This window comes from Tupaia chinensis, unplaced genomic scaffold (assembly GCF_000334495.1).
Source record: "Tupaia chinensis unplaced genomic scaffold, TupChi_1.0 Scaffold139218_1, whole genome shotgun sequence".
Taxonomy (NCBI): Eukaryota; Metazoa; Chordata; class Mammalia; order Scandentia; family Tupaiidae; genus Tupaia; species Tupaia belangeri.
In genome coordinates, this window is record NW_006199107.1 from 430,383 (window position 1) to 448,531 (window position 18,149).

The window sequence follows — 18,149 nt, forward strand, 5'->3', positions numbered from 1 at the left end:
TGAAACTTTTACACTGCCCAGACTGGTCTGGTCACTATTTTAAAATATTTATCTTCATTCTTTTCTTATTGCCCCAGTTGGAATGTCTTTGCTAGCCCTTCCTTTTCTAGTTTATGTAAATTCTGACTGACCTTCAAGATGTTTTCCCTAAACATTCTAATCTTTAAATTTTTAGTAAATAGCATCTCTTATTTGGCATTGAATGACTTACTGATCCTTGATTCTTCTTTTATAGATGTTTGAGAACATCATTTAAGTTTTTATATGTACATGTATTTCATCTTCCTTATTAAATTGTCAGTAATTATTAAGTTAGACAACCAGTCAAAAGTAATCTTTCTGGGGTCCAGCACATGGTATGGTGGTTAAGGTACTAGACTCCTACATGGCTGACTGTGGCTTGTTTTTGCACCGTCTTCTCTCTCTCTCTCTGGTAAGCACATGTGCCCTATAGCAAATTTAAACATAATAAATAGAATTTTTAATTTCTTTTTTTGATAGAGGTTTTCACCTTAGGGCATGTGCACTCTCCAGAGAAAGAGACAGAAACAGTGAGTGGGAAAGTGAGAAATCACCCTTCAAGGGGGATGGCTGTGGTGTAGTCCCTTATCCATTTCTTCCCAGGATCTTGGGCATGCATGCATACATACCTGGCTCGAGTTTCAAGCTACTGGGTTTGGGACTCTAACTGTGGTAGTCCATGTGGGTGTTTAGCTACATAACCATTTTGCCATCAGCATCTGCTGGCCCCCTAAATAAATTTTTTTTTAAAGTAAACCTTCTGGAAGTCAACAGATGGCTTGGAGGTTAAGACGCTGGATCCTACATGGCCAGCTGTATGGTTCAAGTCCCAGACCCAGAGGCCTGAAAATCACATCAAGCACTTGGACATGCATGGCCCAAATCCCAAGAGGATACTAATGGAAAGAAATTACAGTGAAGCCATACCCCATGGGGTAATGTCTCACTTTCCCTTTCTCTCCCTGTCTCTGGTGAACACACGTGCCCTATGGGTATGGGGTGAAGGGGAAGTAAACCTTCCACTTTAGAATCTGTCACCAGTTTTCAATTTGGACTTAGTTCATTAATTGAGTTTTTCAGGTCACACATTAGTAAAGTAAGAGGTTGAATTTCTTAAACTGTCCTGTGTTCTAAAAAAAAATGCTTCTGTAAAGTTTTAAAAATAGATAATAAAAAAATCTTTTCAGTGTAAAAATACGTTGTAATTTGTCATATTGTGAAAAATGATATAGTAAAAAATCAAGCAGAAAGAGAGCTGGAGGTGTTGTAATTTTAAATTGATAGGCAGAGAAGCCTCATGGGAAAGGTGACCTCTGAGTAGGGAGCTGATGGAAGAACAGATAACCTGGGGGAAGAGCACCTCTGACAGAGGCCTGAGGTAGAATATGCATGTGGTTTTTTTGGTTTGGTTTTGAGTAGTGGAAGAAGTGGCAGAGATGATTGGGGAGCAGGGTGGCTGGAGTGTACGTGTAATCGAAAAGGCTTCATTTTTGGGGTTATAGCCCTTGGTGTTTCCTATGGAATAGTTTACATAGAGATATAATTCAACTGTTAAAATATTCAAATGCTTCCTGACTTACAGTGGTTCACTGAAGGATTTTTTGACTTTATGATGGGTTTATTGAGATACTAAATGCATTTTTGACCAATGGTATTTTGAACTTAATCATGGCTTATTGTAACCCCATCTTAAGTTGAGGAGCATCTATAGAACCATAGAACCATCCAGGAATGAAGTACTTAACTAAATTTTAAGAGTTTTACACTTTATTTTACCTTGAAGAGGTATTATAATTCAAAAATACACCAACGAGTTGATTACCTACATTGGTTTTTCTGCTGTAGGATTTGTAATTATAACTTATTATTATTTTTAACCATAGGTAAATTAACCAGATGGATTTCTCCAAGCTACCTAAAATACTTGATGAAGATAAAGAAAGCACATTTGGTTATGTGCATGGAGTCTCAGGACCAGGTAAGTGGTGCATAACAGTCTGAAGAGTTAAGGCTCATAGTGGTTTTCAAACTGAAGAAATATATTCATCATAAAGGTGGACCTAACTTTGATTATCTAAGTTCAGGGCTTAATTTTTTTCAATAAATTTGAGCTTAAAAACTATGAAGTTTATAGCTTTGAATATATGATACCTTGCAGATAGTAGTCTTTCGTAAATATTAATTTTCTTCTAACAGTAATACTTGCCTAAGAAACATTTTTTAGCAATATCAGCTTTTGCTCTTTGCATTTATAAGTCCTTCTGAATCATTTCAGATCATGCAACTACCTACCTATGGCAAAGAAGTCTTATGATCTGATATAATAATGGGAAGCAGTTAGAGGTTTTTACTATAGGGCGTGCGTGCTCACCAGACAGACAGAGACAGACAGAGAGTCAGAAAGCGAGAAATCACCCCCCAGGGGGGATGGCCATGCTGCAATCCCTTCTCCTCCATTCTCCTCTCGGGATCTTGGGCACGTACACACATGCGCCCGGCGTGAGTTTTAAGACACCGGGTCCAGGACGCAAACCGCGTTCGACTACGTGGGAGTCCAGCGACATAGCCATTACGCTAACTGCTGGTCCCATAATGGGAAGCAGTTTTAAAGTTTATGTCTGTTTTGCCAAAACTTAAGATACTCCTTTTCAAATAAATCTCATTCCAGTGTTCATTTTGTTATTGAACACTCCCAAATGTCCAAATGTAGTTGTCCGAGGTGCCGTGGAAATTAATTTCTCTCTTAAGTCTTTTGATAAGCCTCATACTGTAGTGTTTTTCTTGTTCTTATCCCAGAGTGGAAGTGGTGAAACTTTTTTTTTTAATTTATGAAAATGAAGACTGACAGTCACTGTCTTTTTATTCCTCCCCAAGAGCTTGACGTTTGAACTTGAACTCATTGGCAAGTAATAAAAGGGGTCTACATCTCACTGTTTTCAATCCCTTGCCATTTCAGAAAAACTATTTCCCCTTCAATGATCATAAAGGTCTTTAGGACAGACACAAGTACTTTTAGAGAAAAGATAAAAGAACATCATCAAAGAATTTATATAAAAATATTCTATGGAAATGTAAACTGCTCCTGAAACCAATTTTTAACTCTCTTTTTTTTTTTTTTTAAAGTTTGCTAGAGGTCACATGTGCTTGCCGGAGAGAAAAAGACAGTGAGGAAGAGAATTAGGGCACTCCCTCTTTTGGGGAACAGTTATGCTGCAATCCCTTATCTTCCATTTCTCCATACTGTTGTGATTTTGAGCTCACATGCACATGCGCCTGGTGTTTCTCAAGCCACTGGGTTTAGGCTTAAACTGTGCAGTCAGCCATGTGGGATCCTGCTACCTTAACCACTAGGCCACAGGGCTAGAATGCCCATTTTTAATTCTGAAGTACTTAATAACATAATAGAGAAATGGCCCCCGTTCTGACTTAGGAAATATGGTTTTGTTGTGGGTGTAAGGGTGCAGGTCTTTCGTTACAGGGCACTTATGTTTACCAGAGGGAAACAGTAAAAGGCAAAGTGAGAAATCATCTCCTAAGGGGAATGTCCACGGCACAGTCCCTTCTCTGTTCTTCTCCTGGGATTTTGAGCACACATGTACACATGCCTAGAATGATTTTCAAGCCACTGGGTCTGGGACTCGAACTGCAGTCAGCCATATGATAGTCTAGGACCTTAACCACTGCACCAATTGCTGGCCCCTGAAATATGATTTTCCACCTTTGTTATCTTTAGTAGTTTAATGCATCTTAATTATTATTATATATTAGATCATTGGGAAAATTATGGCAGTTTTTTTCCCTAGAGATTTTTTAATTTATTTTTTAATAATAATTTTATTTGGGACCAGCAGTTAGTGTAATGGCTATGTCACTGGACTCCCACGTAGTTGACCGTGGTTTGAATCCCGGACCCGGTGGCTTAAAACTCATGCCGGGCGCGTGTGCGTATGTGCCCAAGATCCCAAGAGGAGAATGGAGGAGAAGGGATTGCGGCGTGGCCATCCCCCCGGGGGGTGATTTCTCACTTTCGGTCTCTCTGTCTATCTGTCTGGCGAGTGCACGCACCCTATAGTGAAAAACCTCTCCAAAATAATAATAATAATAATAATAATAATAATAATAATAATAATAATAATAATAATAATAATAATAATAATAATAATAATAATAATAATAATAATAATAATAATAATAATAATAATAATAATAATAATAATAATAATAATAATAATAATAATAATAATAATAATAATAATAATAATAATAATAATTTTATTTAACTTTATTTTAATTTGACCAGAGAGGGACAGAGTGAGAGAGAGAGGAAGACAGAGAGAAGGAAAGCCAGAAAGCAAGCTGCCAGGTCTAGGACTCAAACCACAGTCAGTCATGTGGAAGTCCAGCACCCTTAACCACCATGCCACCTGTTGGTCCCATGACAGATTTTTGTATGCAAAAATGCATCATGACTTTCCCAATGACCTAATAGTACATGTAGAGGTAAATATTTATGGAATGATAAAGTCTTCATTGTTCTAAAACAGGTTACTTAAATATTAATACTTCAATAGTTTACACTGAAATATTATATAGTTCTAATCAGTTTTATCAGAAGTCTAAATATTAAAATGGATTTATTTTTTACACATATCTAAAAATGTGTTAACTTTCCTTCCCTGCCAGAAAAGTAATTTTTGCTTACTAGACAATGTGCTCTAAAATAGTAAGTGCAAATTCTGAGTTGGTAATTATAAGAAGTGAAGGATCTTAATTGGGAATTTACCCAGTAGTGGTGATAAATTATAAACCTATATGGTCTGTGAAAAAAAATTTGTAGATGCATGTGTGAGTTTTATGAGGTAAAACTATAATTAGTTTAGCAAAAGGGTTCATGTCCCACAGAGGTTTAAAAATCATTGGTATAAACTGGGGCCAGCAGTTGTGTAGTGGTTAGGTCCTGGACACCCACATGACTGACCATGGTTCAAGTCCTGGACCTGGTGGTTTGAAAGTCATGCTGGGTACTTGTGCAACTGTTCCCCAAATCCCAGGAGAACAGAGGAGAAGGGATTGTGGCATGGCCATCCCTCCTAGGGGGTGATTTCTCACTTTCCCTCTCACAGTCTGTCTCTGTAGAGCACATGCACCCTCACCCTATGCCAAAAAACAAAATAAGAAACAAAACAAAAAACAAAAACCATTGGTATAAGCTTTAGTAAAATGTTGTTTTTAGGTATTAGCTTTTAAAGGTAATAGTGACATTCTACCATACTACTAGCTAAAATTTTTTTCTTTCCTTTTTTTTTTAAAGTTTATTTTTATTTACTTTTTCCTTGAGAGAGGGAGGCAGAGAGTGACAGAACATCAACTCCAACAGGGTCCTCTGGCCACGATTCCATCACTGACAGCAACCAGCCCAAATCACAGGCAGAGTGCACAGGGAGACTTTGGGATATGAACCCAGGACCTTCCCATATGGCCTCAACATTAGGGATTGTTTTGTCACTGCAGTGCCACTGCAGCTGGCTATGCTAACTAAGCTGCTTTTCCAATTTTTACTTTCCAATTTTTTGTTATTATTTAAAAAACCATCATTTTATGTAGCATAGCAACCTAGGACTGATCAGAATGTGCCTCATTGTTACCAGGTAAGAGTTTGCCTTCAGAACTTCAAACATTTGAAAGTAGTTATTATGTATATTATATAACTAATAATCTTTAGCCTTGCTTTATTTTGCTTACCTCTCTGTATCATATGCTAAAAGTACATCTTTGTGTGAAATTATAAACTGTTGACAGAGCGCTAGAATCCGAAACTATCAAAACCGTCTTTTGTTCCTCTTCAGTGGTCACAGCATGCGACATGGCAGGTGCCGCCATGTACGAGCTGGTGAGAGTGGGCCACAGCGAGTTGGTCGGAGAGATTATTCGACTGGAAGGTGACATGGCTACTATTCAGGTGTATGAAGAAACCTGTATCCTTTTTTTTTTTCAATTTCTTGCCACCTTCTATATGTTGGAATTTGAGGATTAAAGCCAAACATAGAAGCAACCGCAATCAGTGATGTTAGGAGCATGAAATGCCAGTGTCATAGAGACCTGCTGTATATAGGAGTATATTAAAGAAAGGGAGAAAAGTACTAGAATTGAGGGCTGTTTTTAAGAAGTTACTATCATCTGAACTTTTATTGCTCTTAATGTTTCAGTACTTTGCAAACTGATTGGAATTCTTCTTCAGTGGGACTGTTGAAGAAAGTGTAAGCAGAATAACTGTTCATTTGTGTGGTAAGAATTCTCAAATTAAGGTTTCTGCTTAAAATAATAAATCCATAAATCAGTTGCTACTCTCTACCTTATTCTATTGAGTAGTGCTAGATGATGTTACATTATAACCTTAGCACTAGAAAAAATTTACTATTTATTTGGTTGTTACTGTGGGCATTTAAACAGTATTTTCAACTTTCTGTGAAAAAGCAGATAAAGAGTTTGGCCTCGTTAAGATGAATCACTTTTAAAAAAAAAAAAAAAGATGAATCACTTTTGTGGGGGGGGGTTCATTTGTATCTTTTACTTAGATTTATCTTCAAGGTCAGAATTAATTCATTGAGTGTTAAATCAAGATATATTTCTTACAACTTTTTCCCCTTTTTTTTTTTTTTTGCCATAGATCGCATGTACTTGCCAGAGAGAGACATAGGGAAAGTGAGAAATCAACCCACAGCAGAAATGGCCGTCCCACAATCCCTTCTCCTCCAGTCTCCTCTTGGGATATTTGGCATGCATGCACATGTGCCCAGTGTGATTTTTAAGCTGTCAGGTCTGAGACTCAAAACCATGGTCAGCTATATGGGAGTATAACACCTTTTTTTTTTTAAGAATTATTTTATTTAACTTTATTTTCATTTAAATTTGACCAGAGAGGGACAGAATGAGAGAGAGAGGGGGGGGGGCGAGAGAGAGAGAGAGAGAGAGAGAGAAAGTTGCCAGGTCCAGGACTTGAACCACGGTCAGTCATGTGGGAGTCTTGTACCCTTAGCCACTACACTACCTGCTGGCCCCAACTTTTTTTCCCATTCTAAAACATATGCTTGCAGGCCATCATTCTCTCTGTATGAGTACTAGTTGCTAAATTAAAATAAAATCATCTGAAAAAATTAATGTAAATCTTTGTAGCTATAAAACCATGACTAATTTAAAAGATTTTTTTCTATTGTTATCTTTATCTTTCAGATAATCTTTCACATGGTTTAAAGATTTAAAATAAATGAAATGTGTACAGTGACAGCCCTACCTACCTTTGTCCTCCTACTTGTGGCCAATTTTCCAAAACACACAAACACACACAGAATCACTTTCACTGGTTCCTTTTATCGTGTTTCATTCTAATTTCTCAATTACAAATCTGAGTAAATATAAATATGTAATTTACCTTCCTTTCTTTCCCCACAACATGGCATATTATATGCACTGTGATGCATCTTGCTTTTTTTTCCACTTAAAGATGTACGTACTATAAAAGATGGATAGATGTGTGATAAATATGGTAAAATGTTAATGGTGGCATCTAAATGGTAGAGGTAGGGTAGTTCACTATAAAATTCTTTTAATTTTGTTGTACATTTGAAAAATTATATAATTAAATATCGGAAATAAAAATGCATGCATTGAAGATTTTTCTAAGCTATTTGTAGAAACGAGTGTTCTTGGGACCAGCAGATGGCATAATGGTTACATCGCTGGACTCTCACGTGATTGACCGCTGTTAGAGTCCCGGACCTGGCAGCTTCACACTCACGACGGGTGCTTGTACGTGCATCCCCAAAATCCTAAGAGGAGACTGGAGGAGAAGGAATTGTGGTGTGACCATCCTCCCTGGGATATAATTTGTGACTTCTCACTTTCTGTCTCTCTGTCTCTCTGGGAAGCGCACGCGCCCTACAGTAAAAATCTCCCCAAGAAAAACGAAAAGAAAAGAAACTACTATTATTTTTTTAGTTAGACGTACTTTATCATGTGGACTTACCATAATTTATTAATCAATGTCTTTATGATAGAAAATTTAGTTGTTTCTTGTCTTTTCTTTTTTTTCTTTATGAATTATTTAACTTTAGTCTTTCTTTCTTTCTCTTTATTTTAATAAGATATTTTAAGAACAGGCTGCCAGGTCCAGGACTCGAACCCTGGTTGGCCATGTGGGAGTCTAGCACTTAACCACTACACTACCTGCTGGCTCCTGTCTTTTGCTTTTATAAACAGTATATAGAACATGGATTTCTAGGTAAAGCCTTACTCATTTTTAGTTTTGATATATATTGCTAAATTCTTCTCAAAAGTTGTATTCCTTTTACTCCTATCAACAAATACATGAGAACAAGGGCATATGCTCATTTGCAGATTTCATTCCTTTTCTAAGTCAGTTCCCTTAATTTTTAAGATTTAAAATTTTTAACTAGGTACTACTAATATCCTTTTTTAGGAGACTAATATTCTTCATTAATATATTCAATGTATAATTAATGCATAATTACTCATGAGAAGCTTTTGCTTCTCTTTTTAACCCTATGGTCCCCAAACTCTGTGCCAAGGTGTCCTGGGCAGCTGCAGCAGGGTCTTTTAAATTTTTGAGGTTAACACAGAACTATTAGACATTTTCTCAGACACCACGTCAACTGGTACCTTGAGATAATAAGCACTTCCATTTATTTTGCTGCACTGTATTCTTGTCAATGATGTCATATCTTTGTGAGTTTTTGCTGGTTGCTAAGCTAAAAAGCAAGTATCATGTGAAAATCGATAAGGAACAAATTTCTGATCTGATTGCAAGATTTAAAAATTGTGCAGTGCTCAATAGGGACATATATCCTGTTCATGTGAATTTATTTAGGATTAAAAGTAATATTCTTTTTCTTTTTAGCTTATGTTTCTTATTCTTTCACATTGTTTTCTCTGAGGTTAGGCTATATATACTTAATAAATTGTTTGGAGTCAGCCCGAATTACAAGGTCTGACCTGAGCTTGTTAAGCAAGCAAAAGTTTATTCAAGCCAAAACATGAACATAGATCCCACTTGCTATATCCTTCAAAATGCTCTATGAAGAGGGATAGATTTATAGGGAAAAATAGGAAAGAAGAAGGGTATATATAAAAAAATTTACCCCCTAGAACCCTACCTTGGCTTACTAGAATAACAAGCTTTCATTTTGCTTTTTGATTTTTCAGGCGTCATACATTCCAGTAACATAGCTACAGACAGGAATAGGGTTGCAGTGAACAATATGCAGTGGTGTAGTTATTTCAGTGCCAGCTAGTTAGGGAACCCTTATTTAAGTTGTGTTCTTGAGCCAGTTCAGACAGCTGTGCTAGGGACATAGCTTGAGATTCTCTGTACATCTCTCTTTGGACCAGTTTAACACCTCCACCCCCTCATTCCTTAGACTGCTTTGAACTGTTTTCTTTCTTATTGGACGTAACTATTTCATCATGGAATTGGTAGGTATATCTTTTGTCTTAGGACGCTATGAAGAAATTATTAAAACACTAAGGATATTGTGACCTGAGAAAGTTTGAGAACCTCTGTTTTAGCTCATTGGTATTTCCCTGTAAAGTGTGGTATTTCCTGTTTAATAGTATCTTTAAGCTTTCATGGTGAATTTTCCTCAACTACTGCTGCCAGCTGGTGTGTCTGTTGGAGATCCTGTACTCCGCACTGGTAAACCCCTCTCAGTAGAACTTGGTCCTGGCATTATGGGAGCCATTTTTGATGGTATTCAAAGACCTTTGTCAGATATCAGCAGTCAGACGCAAAGCATCTACATCCCCAGAGGAGTAAATGTGTCTGCTCTTAGCAGAGATGTCAAATGGGATTTTACACCTTGCAAGAACTTACGGGTATGTCTGCATAGCCAAGAATTTCTAAAGTTGGTGAAAGAATGTAAGCTGAATGTTTAGTGAATTGGTACTCTTAGTCCAAATAAAAATAGACTACAGAACCCTAGTTTAAATTTTTCTTTAAATCTACTATCAGGACTCTAGAATTAATATATTTTATTGGTAAGTGAGGCAAATGCTTTAAATTTTAGCAGCATAAGTGAATGTATTTGATATTTATTTGAAGATTTAAATAGCAAATGCATTTGTTCTGTAGGTCGGTAGTCATATCACTGGTGGAGATATTTATGGAATTGTCAATGAGAACTCGCTCATCAAACATAAAATTATGTTACCTCCACGGAACAGAGGAACTGTAACTTACATTGCTCCACCTGGGAATTACGATACTTCTGTAAGTATTTCTTAAACTTTATCCCACAGAGTGGCTTTTATTTTATTTTATTTTTTTCAGTTTTGCTATAGGTCATGTGTGCTTGCAGGAAACAGACAGAGAAAGATGGAGAGACAGAAAGGGAAAATGGGAAAAAGCACTTCTCAGTCCTTTCTTGTCCATTCTCCTCTTGCAGTTTTAGGTGCACACACATGCCTGGTATGTTTTTCAAGTTGTTGAGTCTGGGACTCAAACCATGCAGTTGGCCTTGTGGAATCCAGCTGCCTTAACCACTGGTTGGCTCCTGAGTGGCCATATTTATTAGGTTGTCAGAAAAGTCTACTTTACCTAGAAAAATACATCATGACTTTTCTGATGACCCAATAGATATGATAGTTGCCTAATTTTAGTCCCCTAAGAGTTAAAGAATTGCTATTTAATATGTAGGCTTTCAATGACATCTGTAATTATTTTTTTAGGTTTTTTTTTTTAAAATTAATTTGGACTTGGGAATACAAAAGGTAGAACATATTGTTTATTTTTTGAAAAGTACAACACATTTCTGCCTTCTTACCTAATGGCACTTTTATTTAAAGCCCCGGTTCTTTAGGTATAGAATAAACTTTGATTTTAATTGTCAGTCAGTCTTTACATAATTAATTATATAATGGATTATTTTGGGTAAACTGCTTAAAACTTTAACACCTGGGGTACAGCAGATGGCATAGTGGTTACATCACTGGAGTTCCACATGGCCAACTTCGGTTTGAGTCCTGGACCTGGTGGCTTGAAACTCAAACCGGATGCCTGTGCATGTGTTCCCTAGATCCTGGGTGGAGAATGGAGGAAAAGGGATTGTGCCATGGTCACCCCCCATAAGGGGTGATTTCTTACTTTACCTCTCACTGTCTCTGTCTCTGTCTCAGGCAAGCATTTGTGCCCTAAGGCAAAAACCTTTAAAAAAAAAAAACATAAACAAAAATAAAAAAACTTTGATGACTGTAAATAGATTTAAAATTTATTCTTATAATCTTATTTATAGTTAGATAGTGTCATCCATAGTATACCCATCATAATCTTTATGGGTATAATGATAGCTTTATTAAGAAGACCATCATGGATCAGGTGGTGGCACAGTGGCAATACAACTGGACCCCTATGGGAAAGGTCCTGGGTTTGTGCCCTGGGATCTCCTTGAGCATGCTGGGCACGTGTGTGACCGTGACCCAGGCTGGCTGAGACTGGGGATGAATTGTAGCATTGAAGAGCTATGAAGGATACCTCTCTCTATCTCTTTCTTTCATGGAAAAAAATGAGTGAATAAACTTAAAAAACAAAACAAAACATAGTATTGGGTTGTCGGGAAAGTCATGACAGTTTCTATGCAAAAATGCTTCATGACTTTCCCGACAACCCAATATATACTTTCTTCCCAGTAAAACATGTTGAGATAACATTATTCTTAATCATTTCAGAAGACTTAAGACTATACTGTACTACATTTAGAGACAAGAGTTGAGTAAAAGTTGGATTCTGAGCCATGAAGTACACTAATGAACTCAGTAGCTTAGAGACACCCACTCCAAATGGATGAACTACCCTGAAGCAGACAATTCAAATTTATGTTTCAGAAACATTACAGATTTTCATAGGACCATGAACTTTATAGTTGTTTGTGAATAGTTGAAACCATGTCAAAGTTAATAAAATTTATTGTATTACTATCTTTTTGCTTTTATAAATATTTAGTTTAAGTATTTAAAAATTTTTAGGGTCAGCCCCATATCGTAGTGATTAAACACTGTTCATTAGGAGCTGGATCCCACATGGCCCTCCATGATTTGAATTCTAGGCCCCGGTTCTTGAAAAACATGTGTGTACCTAGGTGCTCAAAGTCCTGATGGGATGGAGAAATGGAGGAGGGAGACAGCACAACTACCTCCACGGGTGTGTGTGTGTGTGTGTGTGTGCTTTCTCTGTCTTGCCCTAGCAAGTGCATGTGCTGTCTGGCAATTAAAAAAAAGTAGCTTTATTAAATATTTGGGAATTGTTAACTGATAGATATTTTTCATTAAAGCATTGTAAGGCTATTATAATAAAAGTAAGACAGAAATGGAAAGTAAATTGTGAAAGCATTTGCTTTTCCACTCTCCTAGTCCCAGAAGCATCTTGTTGTATATTCTTTGTGAAAATTACATGTGTTTACATGTAATTTATTTTACCTATGTTGTTTCATTTGATATATTCTTTCTAAAAAAAACTCCTGAAGTTTCATTCAATTATTAAAACAGTAATAAATGTATCTTATTAAAAATAAATTAAGGATCATACATCAAGATTTTACCATACAAAGTATAAGGGTCCTTTCTCACTTCGATGAACCACCTTACTGTTCCCACCAAGAATTTGGGGTTGCTTTCTTTGATTTTGGAGGAGGAAACATTCACAAATCTGTACTTAAAATTCTGCTGTCTTTTTGTAGGATGTTGTCCTGGAGCTTGAATTTGAAGGTGTGAAGGAGAAGTTCAGCATGGTACAGGTGTGGCCCGTGCGGCAAGTTCGGCCTGTCACTGAGAAGCTGCCGGCTAATCATCCTTTGCTGACTGGCCAGAGAGTTCTTGATGCCCTTTTTCCGTATGTTTGAGTTGTGTCTCATAGTTTTGCCTCAGAGTTATTACCTTTGCAGATTTTTGCGGGTTTAATACCATAACAAATTTTATCTAGAGTAATGGCTAAGTATTTAAATAGGCTTTACCTATTGCCGTTACTTATTATAGTGTCAAAATCAGGGAAGATTTTGTTTTTTTACAGTTGCAGTTGAGAACCACTCTTACATTTTATTATTTATTTTTATTTATTTGGTTTTTTGTTTGTTTTTTTGTTTTTGGGGGGTTTTTTTGGTAAAGAATTTTGCTGGAGGGTGTTTGCTCTTGCCAGAGAGAAACGGAGTTGGGGGTGAGAAATCACTCCCCAGGGGGAGGGCCATACTACAGTCCCCTCTCCTCCATTCCCGTTGGGATTTTGGACACACACACACCTGGCATATTTTTCAAACTGCCAGGTTTGGGGCTTCAACCTTGGAGTTAGCCATGTGGGATCCAGCATCTTGACCACCTTGCCACCTGTTGGCTCAGGGAAGCATTATTTCTAAAACTTTCTGAAAAAAATTAAAGTTCTAGAAGAAAATTTATGCTGAAACAGTGTAGCTATCTTTCTTATATTACCTTGTAGTTAGCAGATTGTTGTTCGTATAACTTGACAATTTTGTTACCCAGTATTTTTCTTAATTTGTAGTCTATCATTTTCCATTTTCTTTGACTTCTTTTTTTTTGGAGAGGTTTTTGTTGTTGTTGTTTTGTTTTTTGGTTTTTGGTTTTTTGGTTTTTTTTTTTGCTATAGGGCACGTGAGCTCGCCAGACTGACAGAGACAGAAAGTGAGAAATCACCCCCCAGGGAGGATGGCCACACCACAGTCCCTTTTCCTCCATTCTCCTCTCAGGATCTTGGGCACGCATGCACACATGCCCAGTGTAAGTTTAAGCCACCGGGCCCGAGACTTGAACCACGGTCGATTACATGGGAGTCCAGCGACATAGCCATTACGCCAACTGCTGGTCCCCATATTTTTATTTCTTCAAAACCCTTTTTCTTCTCTTTAAATTTTAGGCTTTACCATATTTTGCTTTACTTTCAAGAAATTACTACAAGATTTAATTCACAGAATAAAATGAAGCAATGAGATGGGAACTCTCATTGTCTGATGACAACACCCATAAATGTCTTACTCTTACCATGATCTGTTACTCTCTATACCTGCTCTCTCTGTTGTTCTCACTGTTTCTAAGCTCTCCCTGCTTTGATTTTTCCTTCTTACTAGTGTTCACTCACCCATTCTGATTCACTGTCCACCCTTGTCTTTACCACTCCTTTGAATCTTCTCATTGATTTCATCATCACCCACATATTGATCAATTCAACAAATAAGTTATAGTATTTGTTAATCTTTATTTTGTTAACCTCTACAGCTTTGAAAATTACTTTCCACTTCTTTGTTTATACACCTTCTTTCTTTGGTCTTTCTGTTAGTTTATGTCCACAGTTCTTATTCTCCATAGCAGTCTCTTTAAGACTCTCTTAAATTTTGGTATTTCTTAGGGTTTTTCCCTCTTATACGTTCTTTTCTCTCTTCATTTTATTTTTTTTGTTTTTAAAGAATTATTTTATTTAACTTTATTTATTTTAATTTGACCAGAGAGGGGCAGAGTTGGGGAGAGAGAGAGAGTGAAAGCCGCCAGGTCTGGAACTCTAACCGCGGTTGGCCATGTGGGAGTCCAGCTCCTCTTACCACCACACCACCTGCCGGTCCCTTTCTCTTCCTTTTATATTTCATTCTTTCTGTGGATGGCATCACTGTCTTGATTTAAGTATAATCATTTTTTTTTTTTTGAGAGATTTTCACTGTAGGGCGCGTGCACTCGCCAGATAGACAGAGAGAGACAGAGAGACAGAAAGCGAGAAATCACCCCCCCAGGGGGGATGGTCACGCCGCAATCCCTTCTCCTCCATTCTCCTCTCAGGATCTTGGGCACGCACGCACACGCGTCCGGCGTGAGTTTTAAGCCACTGGGTCCGGGACACGAACCGCAGTCGACTACGTGGGAGTCCAGTGACATAGCCATTACACTAACTGCTGGTTCCCAATATAATCATTCTTAATCTTAGATCTCTTCTGAGCTTTAGACTCACACAAAGAATCTTCAGAAAGTTCATTGAATATGTATATTATGAGAAAACTACATGGAATTCAAAAAATTTTTGTGCTGTAATAAACTTGTACTTTCAAAAAAAAAGGGGGGGGGACCAGCAGTTAGCATAATGGCTATGTCGCTGGACTCCCACATAGTCGACTGCGGTTCAAGTCCCGGACCCGGTGGCTTAAACTCACGCTGGGCACGTGTGTGTGCGTGCCCAAGATCCCGAGAGGAGAACAGAGGAGAAGGAATTGTGGCGTGGCCATCCCCCCTGGGGGGTGATTTCTCGCTTTCTGTCTCTGTCTCTGTCTGGTGAGCGCACGCACCCTATAGCAAAAACCTCTCGAAAAAATAAATACATAAATAAATTTGTACTTTAATTCCATTTTCTATGAAATTTTTCATAACTCCCTTAATATTTCTGATTATGAATGGCATAATCTGATTCTGAATGTCCTACAGGAGCTCCAAAGTTAGCATGTTCAAAATGAAAATTACTCTCTTCATCACCACCCCTTTCTTTGACACTTGCTCATTTTCTTGTTACCTCTCTCCATAAATGTATCTAAACCCTATGTCTTCTCTCACAGATTGCTCTTATTATCCCATATGTTAATTATTCAACAAGTGCTTTTATTCTAGTTTATTTATTTATCTGTTTGTTTTTTAGTCTCTGTCTTTACGCCCTACTCCATGACCATAATTAAGGCTTTCACCCACGTTTTTGCAGTAGTCACATTTAGTCAGACTTCGTGTGTTCAGTGGTGTTTCTTCCTAGGTGGTTTTTCATAGTACATAGTAGTCCATTTAAAACACATATCTTATCCTTCGCTGCCTGGTTTTAAAATCTTAAACTGCATTTCATTGCTCTGAAAGCAAATACACAATCCTTAACTCCTCACAAAGCCACCTATGACCTGGCCGTTGTTTACTTTGTAGCACTATCTCAGCCGTTGGCCTGCCTGCCTACTTCCGTATATGCCATCTTCCAGGGATACTGAAGGACTTTTAGTTCCTCTAGCACTGGTCCTCGCCATTGGGCTTTGGGGCATGCTGTTCTTCTGCTTGGAATGCTATTTCCTTTATCTGGCTAATTTCTATTTCTAATAAATAAAGTAGGTAAAATTAAAGGTCTTATACTTCTAAGAAGCATCTCCTCACCCCACTCTAATCCAGTGTCAGTCATCGTACCTCTTCCTGTGTAGTCCCACCACTCCGCAGATACTCTCTGTGATAACACTATTCATCCTGGCTTGCTGAATTTCCAAACTCGGGCATACCCTGTCCTTCCTCTGCCTCAAATTACAAGTGATCTGACAGAGGTGTGGAGTCACAGGAGATGTGACAAGCCTCCTTAGTCTACCAAATATACTGACAAATTTGGAGGAGAAAAAATGTTAGTGTGTATTAGTACTATATTGAAAAAAGCTATCACTATGAATAAGGATGTAATGTTTCTGAATTTTTCTGATAAAACACAGTATTACTAAGAAGCTCCCCTTAGCTTCTTCTCAGTCACCAATACACACACACACACACACACACACACACACACACGCAATACTATCAACTTTCCTCTTCCCTAAGAGTTTTTCATGTTCGACTGCCCCTTTTAGGGGCAGTTTGAATGTGGTTGCCAAATGTGCTAAAATCTCCTGTTGACTTTTTAGTTTACCCCACTGGAGTCTGAGCTTTGTGAGTACAGAAACATCACTATCTAGTTTACAGTTCGTTGTGTCTCTGGCACCTCCCAGCACAATTTATAGTGCCTGAGATGTGCTCAGTGAATAGTTATTGAATGACTAAAAATGGAATGACCTAAGATCTTCATAAAGCCTTGTAAATTGAACTTTATAGCATGGTATGAATTTGTTAGGTGTTACTTTTATTGCCTCAGGAGTCAATTTTCAGAAGTTATATTTTTAGCTTTAATTCCTGATTGTCTTTTTGTGAATTAACTTCTTTTCATATCACTTTTCTCCAGTACCTTATGGAATATACTTTTACTTTTCAGCTATTAAAGATGATAGAGATGATAGGGGCCAGAAGGTGGCAGTGGTTAAGGTGCTGGACTCCCACATTGCTGACCTAGCTTTGAATTTCACATCCAAAGTCCTAAAAAATCACAACAGGTGTGTGTGCGTGCATGACCAGCATTCCAAGAGGAGAATAAAGGAGAACAGATTGTGGCCATTCCCAACTGGGGGGAGGAATTTCTCACTTTGTTTCTCACCATCTCTCTCTCTCTCTGTTTCTCTTTGGCAAGCACATACACTCTATGGCGAAAACTTAAAGAAAAATGATTACAGAGATGCATACATTATTATAATAACAGACCAAAGGAGCAGCTATACCTGTAACAGTATGTCTTTGTATATTTACAGACAAAGATATTCGAGTGGTTTCTTTCTTTATCTAGTGTTTTTGTGTCACTTGCCTACATTATTTATTATTACTTATTAGCAAGTAAAACTATCCACACTTCCTTTCCTTCTAGATGTGTGCAGGGAGGAACTACTGCTATCCCTGGGGCTTTTGGCTGTGGAAAGACAGTGATTTCGCAGTCTCTGTCCAAGTACTCCAACAGTGACGTCATCATCTATGTGGGATGTGGGGAAAGAGGAAATGAGATGTCTGAAGTGCTCCGGGACTTCCCAGAGGTGTGTCTATATAAAGCTTCCAATAATATTCTTTAGAAAATACCAAAATTCACTTTATTCACTGGCATTGAATAAAGCTTTGTGTTGGGTCTGGAACCGCGTTCTCGTTAGTCAGGCTCTTTTGGGGAATGCAGTTTGAGTCTCACAAAGTCAGCCAATCTAAGTTTCTATGTGGTCTGGTGATTTTCACTTTTTGGGGGAGAGGCAAAATGCACCAAACGTTTACAGATTTTAACCTTTACATGGGCTTGGGCTTTATGATCTAGTAAGTTACTGTAGTGATTTTTTTTCTTCATAAAGTAATGGATTTTATTTATGCGTGGAAATAATACCTATCCTCTTCAGAGTACTGAGGAGTAAAGAGGAGGGGTTAGAGTAATAGGGAATATAACTCTGAGAACACTGATTTTATAAGAGGGGTTGAATATGCACAGGCTGAAAACAAAGAACTCAAAT

General features: G+C 37.7%; 1 protein-coding gene across 1 annotated transcript in view; it reads left to right on the top strand.

Annotated features, from left to right (window-relative positions):
- Positions 1 to 1,908: 1,908 nt before the first annotated feature.
- Positions 1,909 to 18,149, top strand: part of ATP6V1A (ATPase H+ transporting V1 subunit A) — a 31,375-nt gene continuing 15,134 nt past the window's right edge. The window contains exons 1-6 of the mRNA XM_006161820.1: positions 1,909 to 1,999; positions 5,868 to 5,996; positions 9,695 to 9,909; positions 10,166 to 10,303; positions 12,765 to 12,916; positions 17,531 to 17,693. Coding sequence (XP_006161882.1) covers positions 1,918 to 1,999; positions 5,868 to 5,996; positions 9,695 to 9,909; positions 10,166 to 10,303; positions 12,765 to 12,916; positions 17,531 to 17,693 — 879 coding nt within the window. The 5' untranslated portion in view covers positions 1,909 to 1,917. The remainder of the gene's footprint in view (positions 2,000 to 5,867; positions 5,997 to 9,694; positions 9,910 to 10,165; positions 10,304 to 12,764; positions 12,917 to 17,530; positions 17,694 to 18,149) is intronic.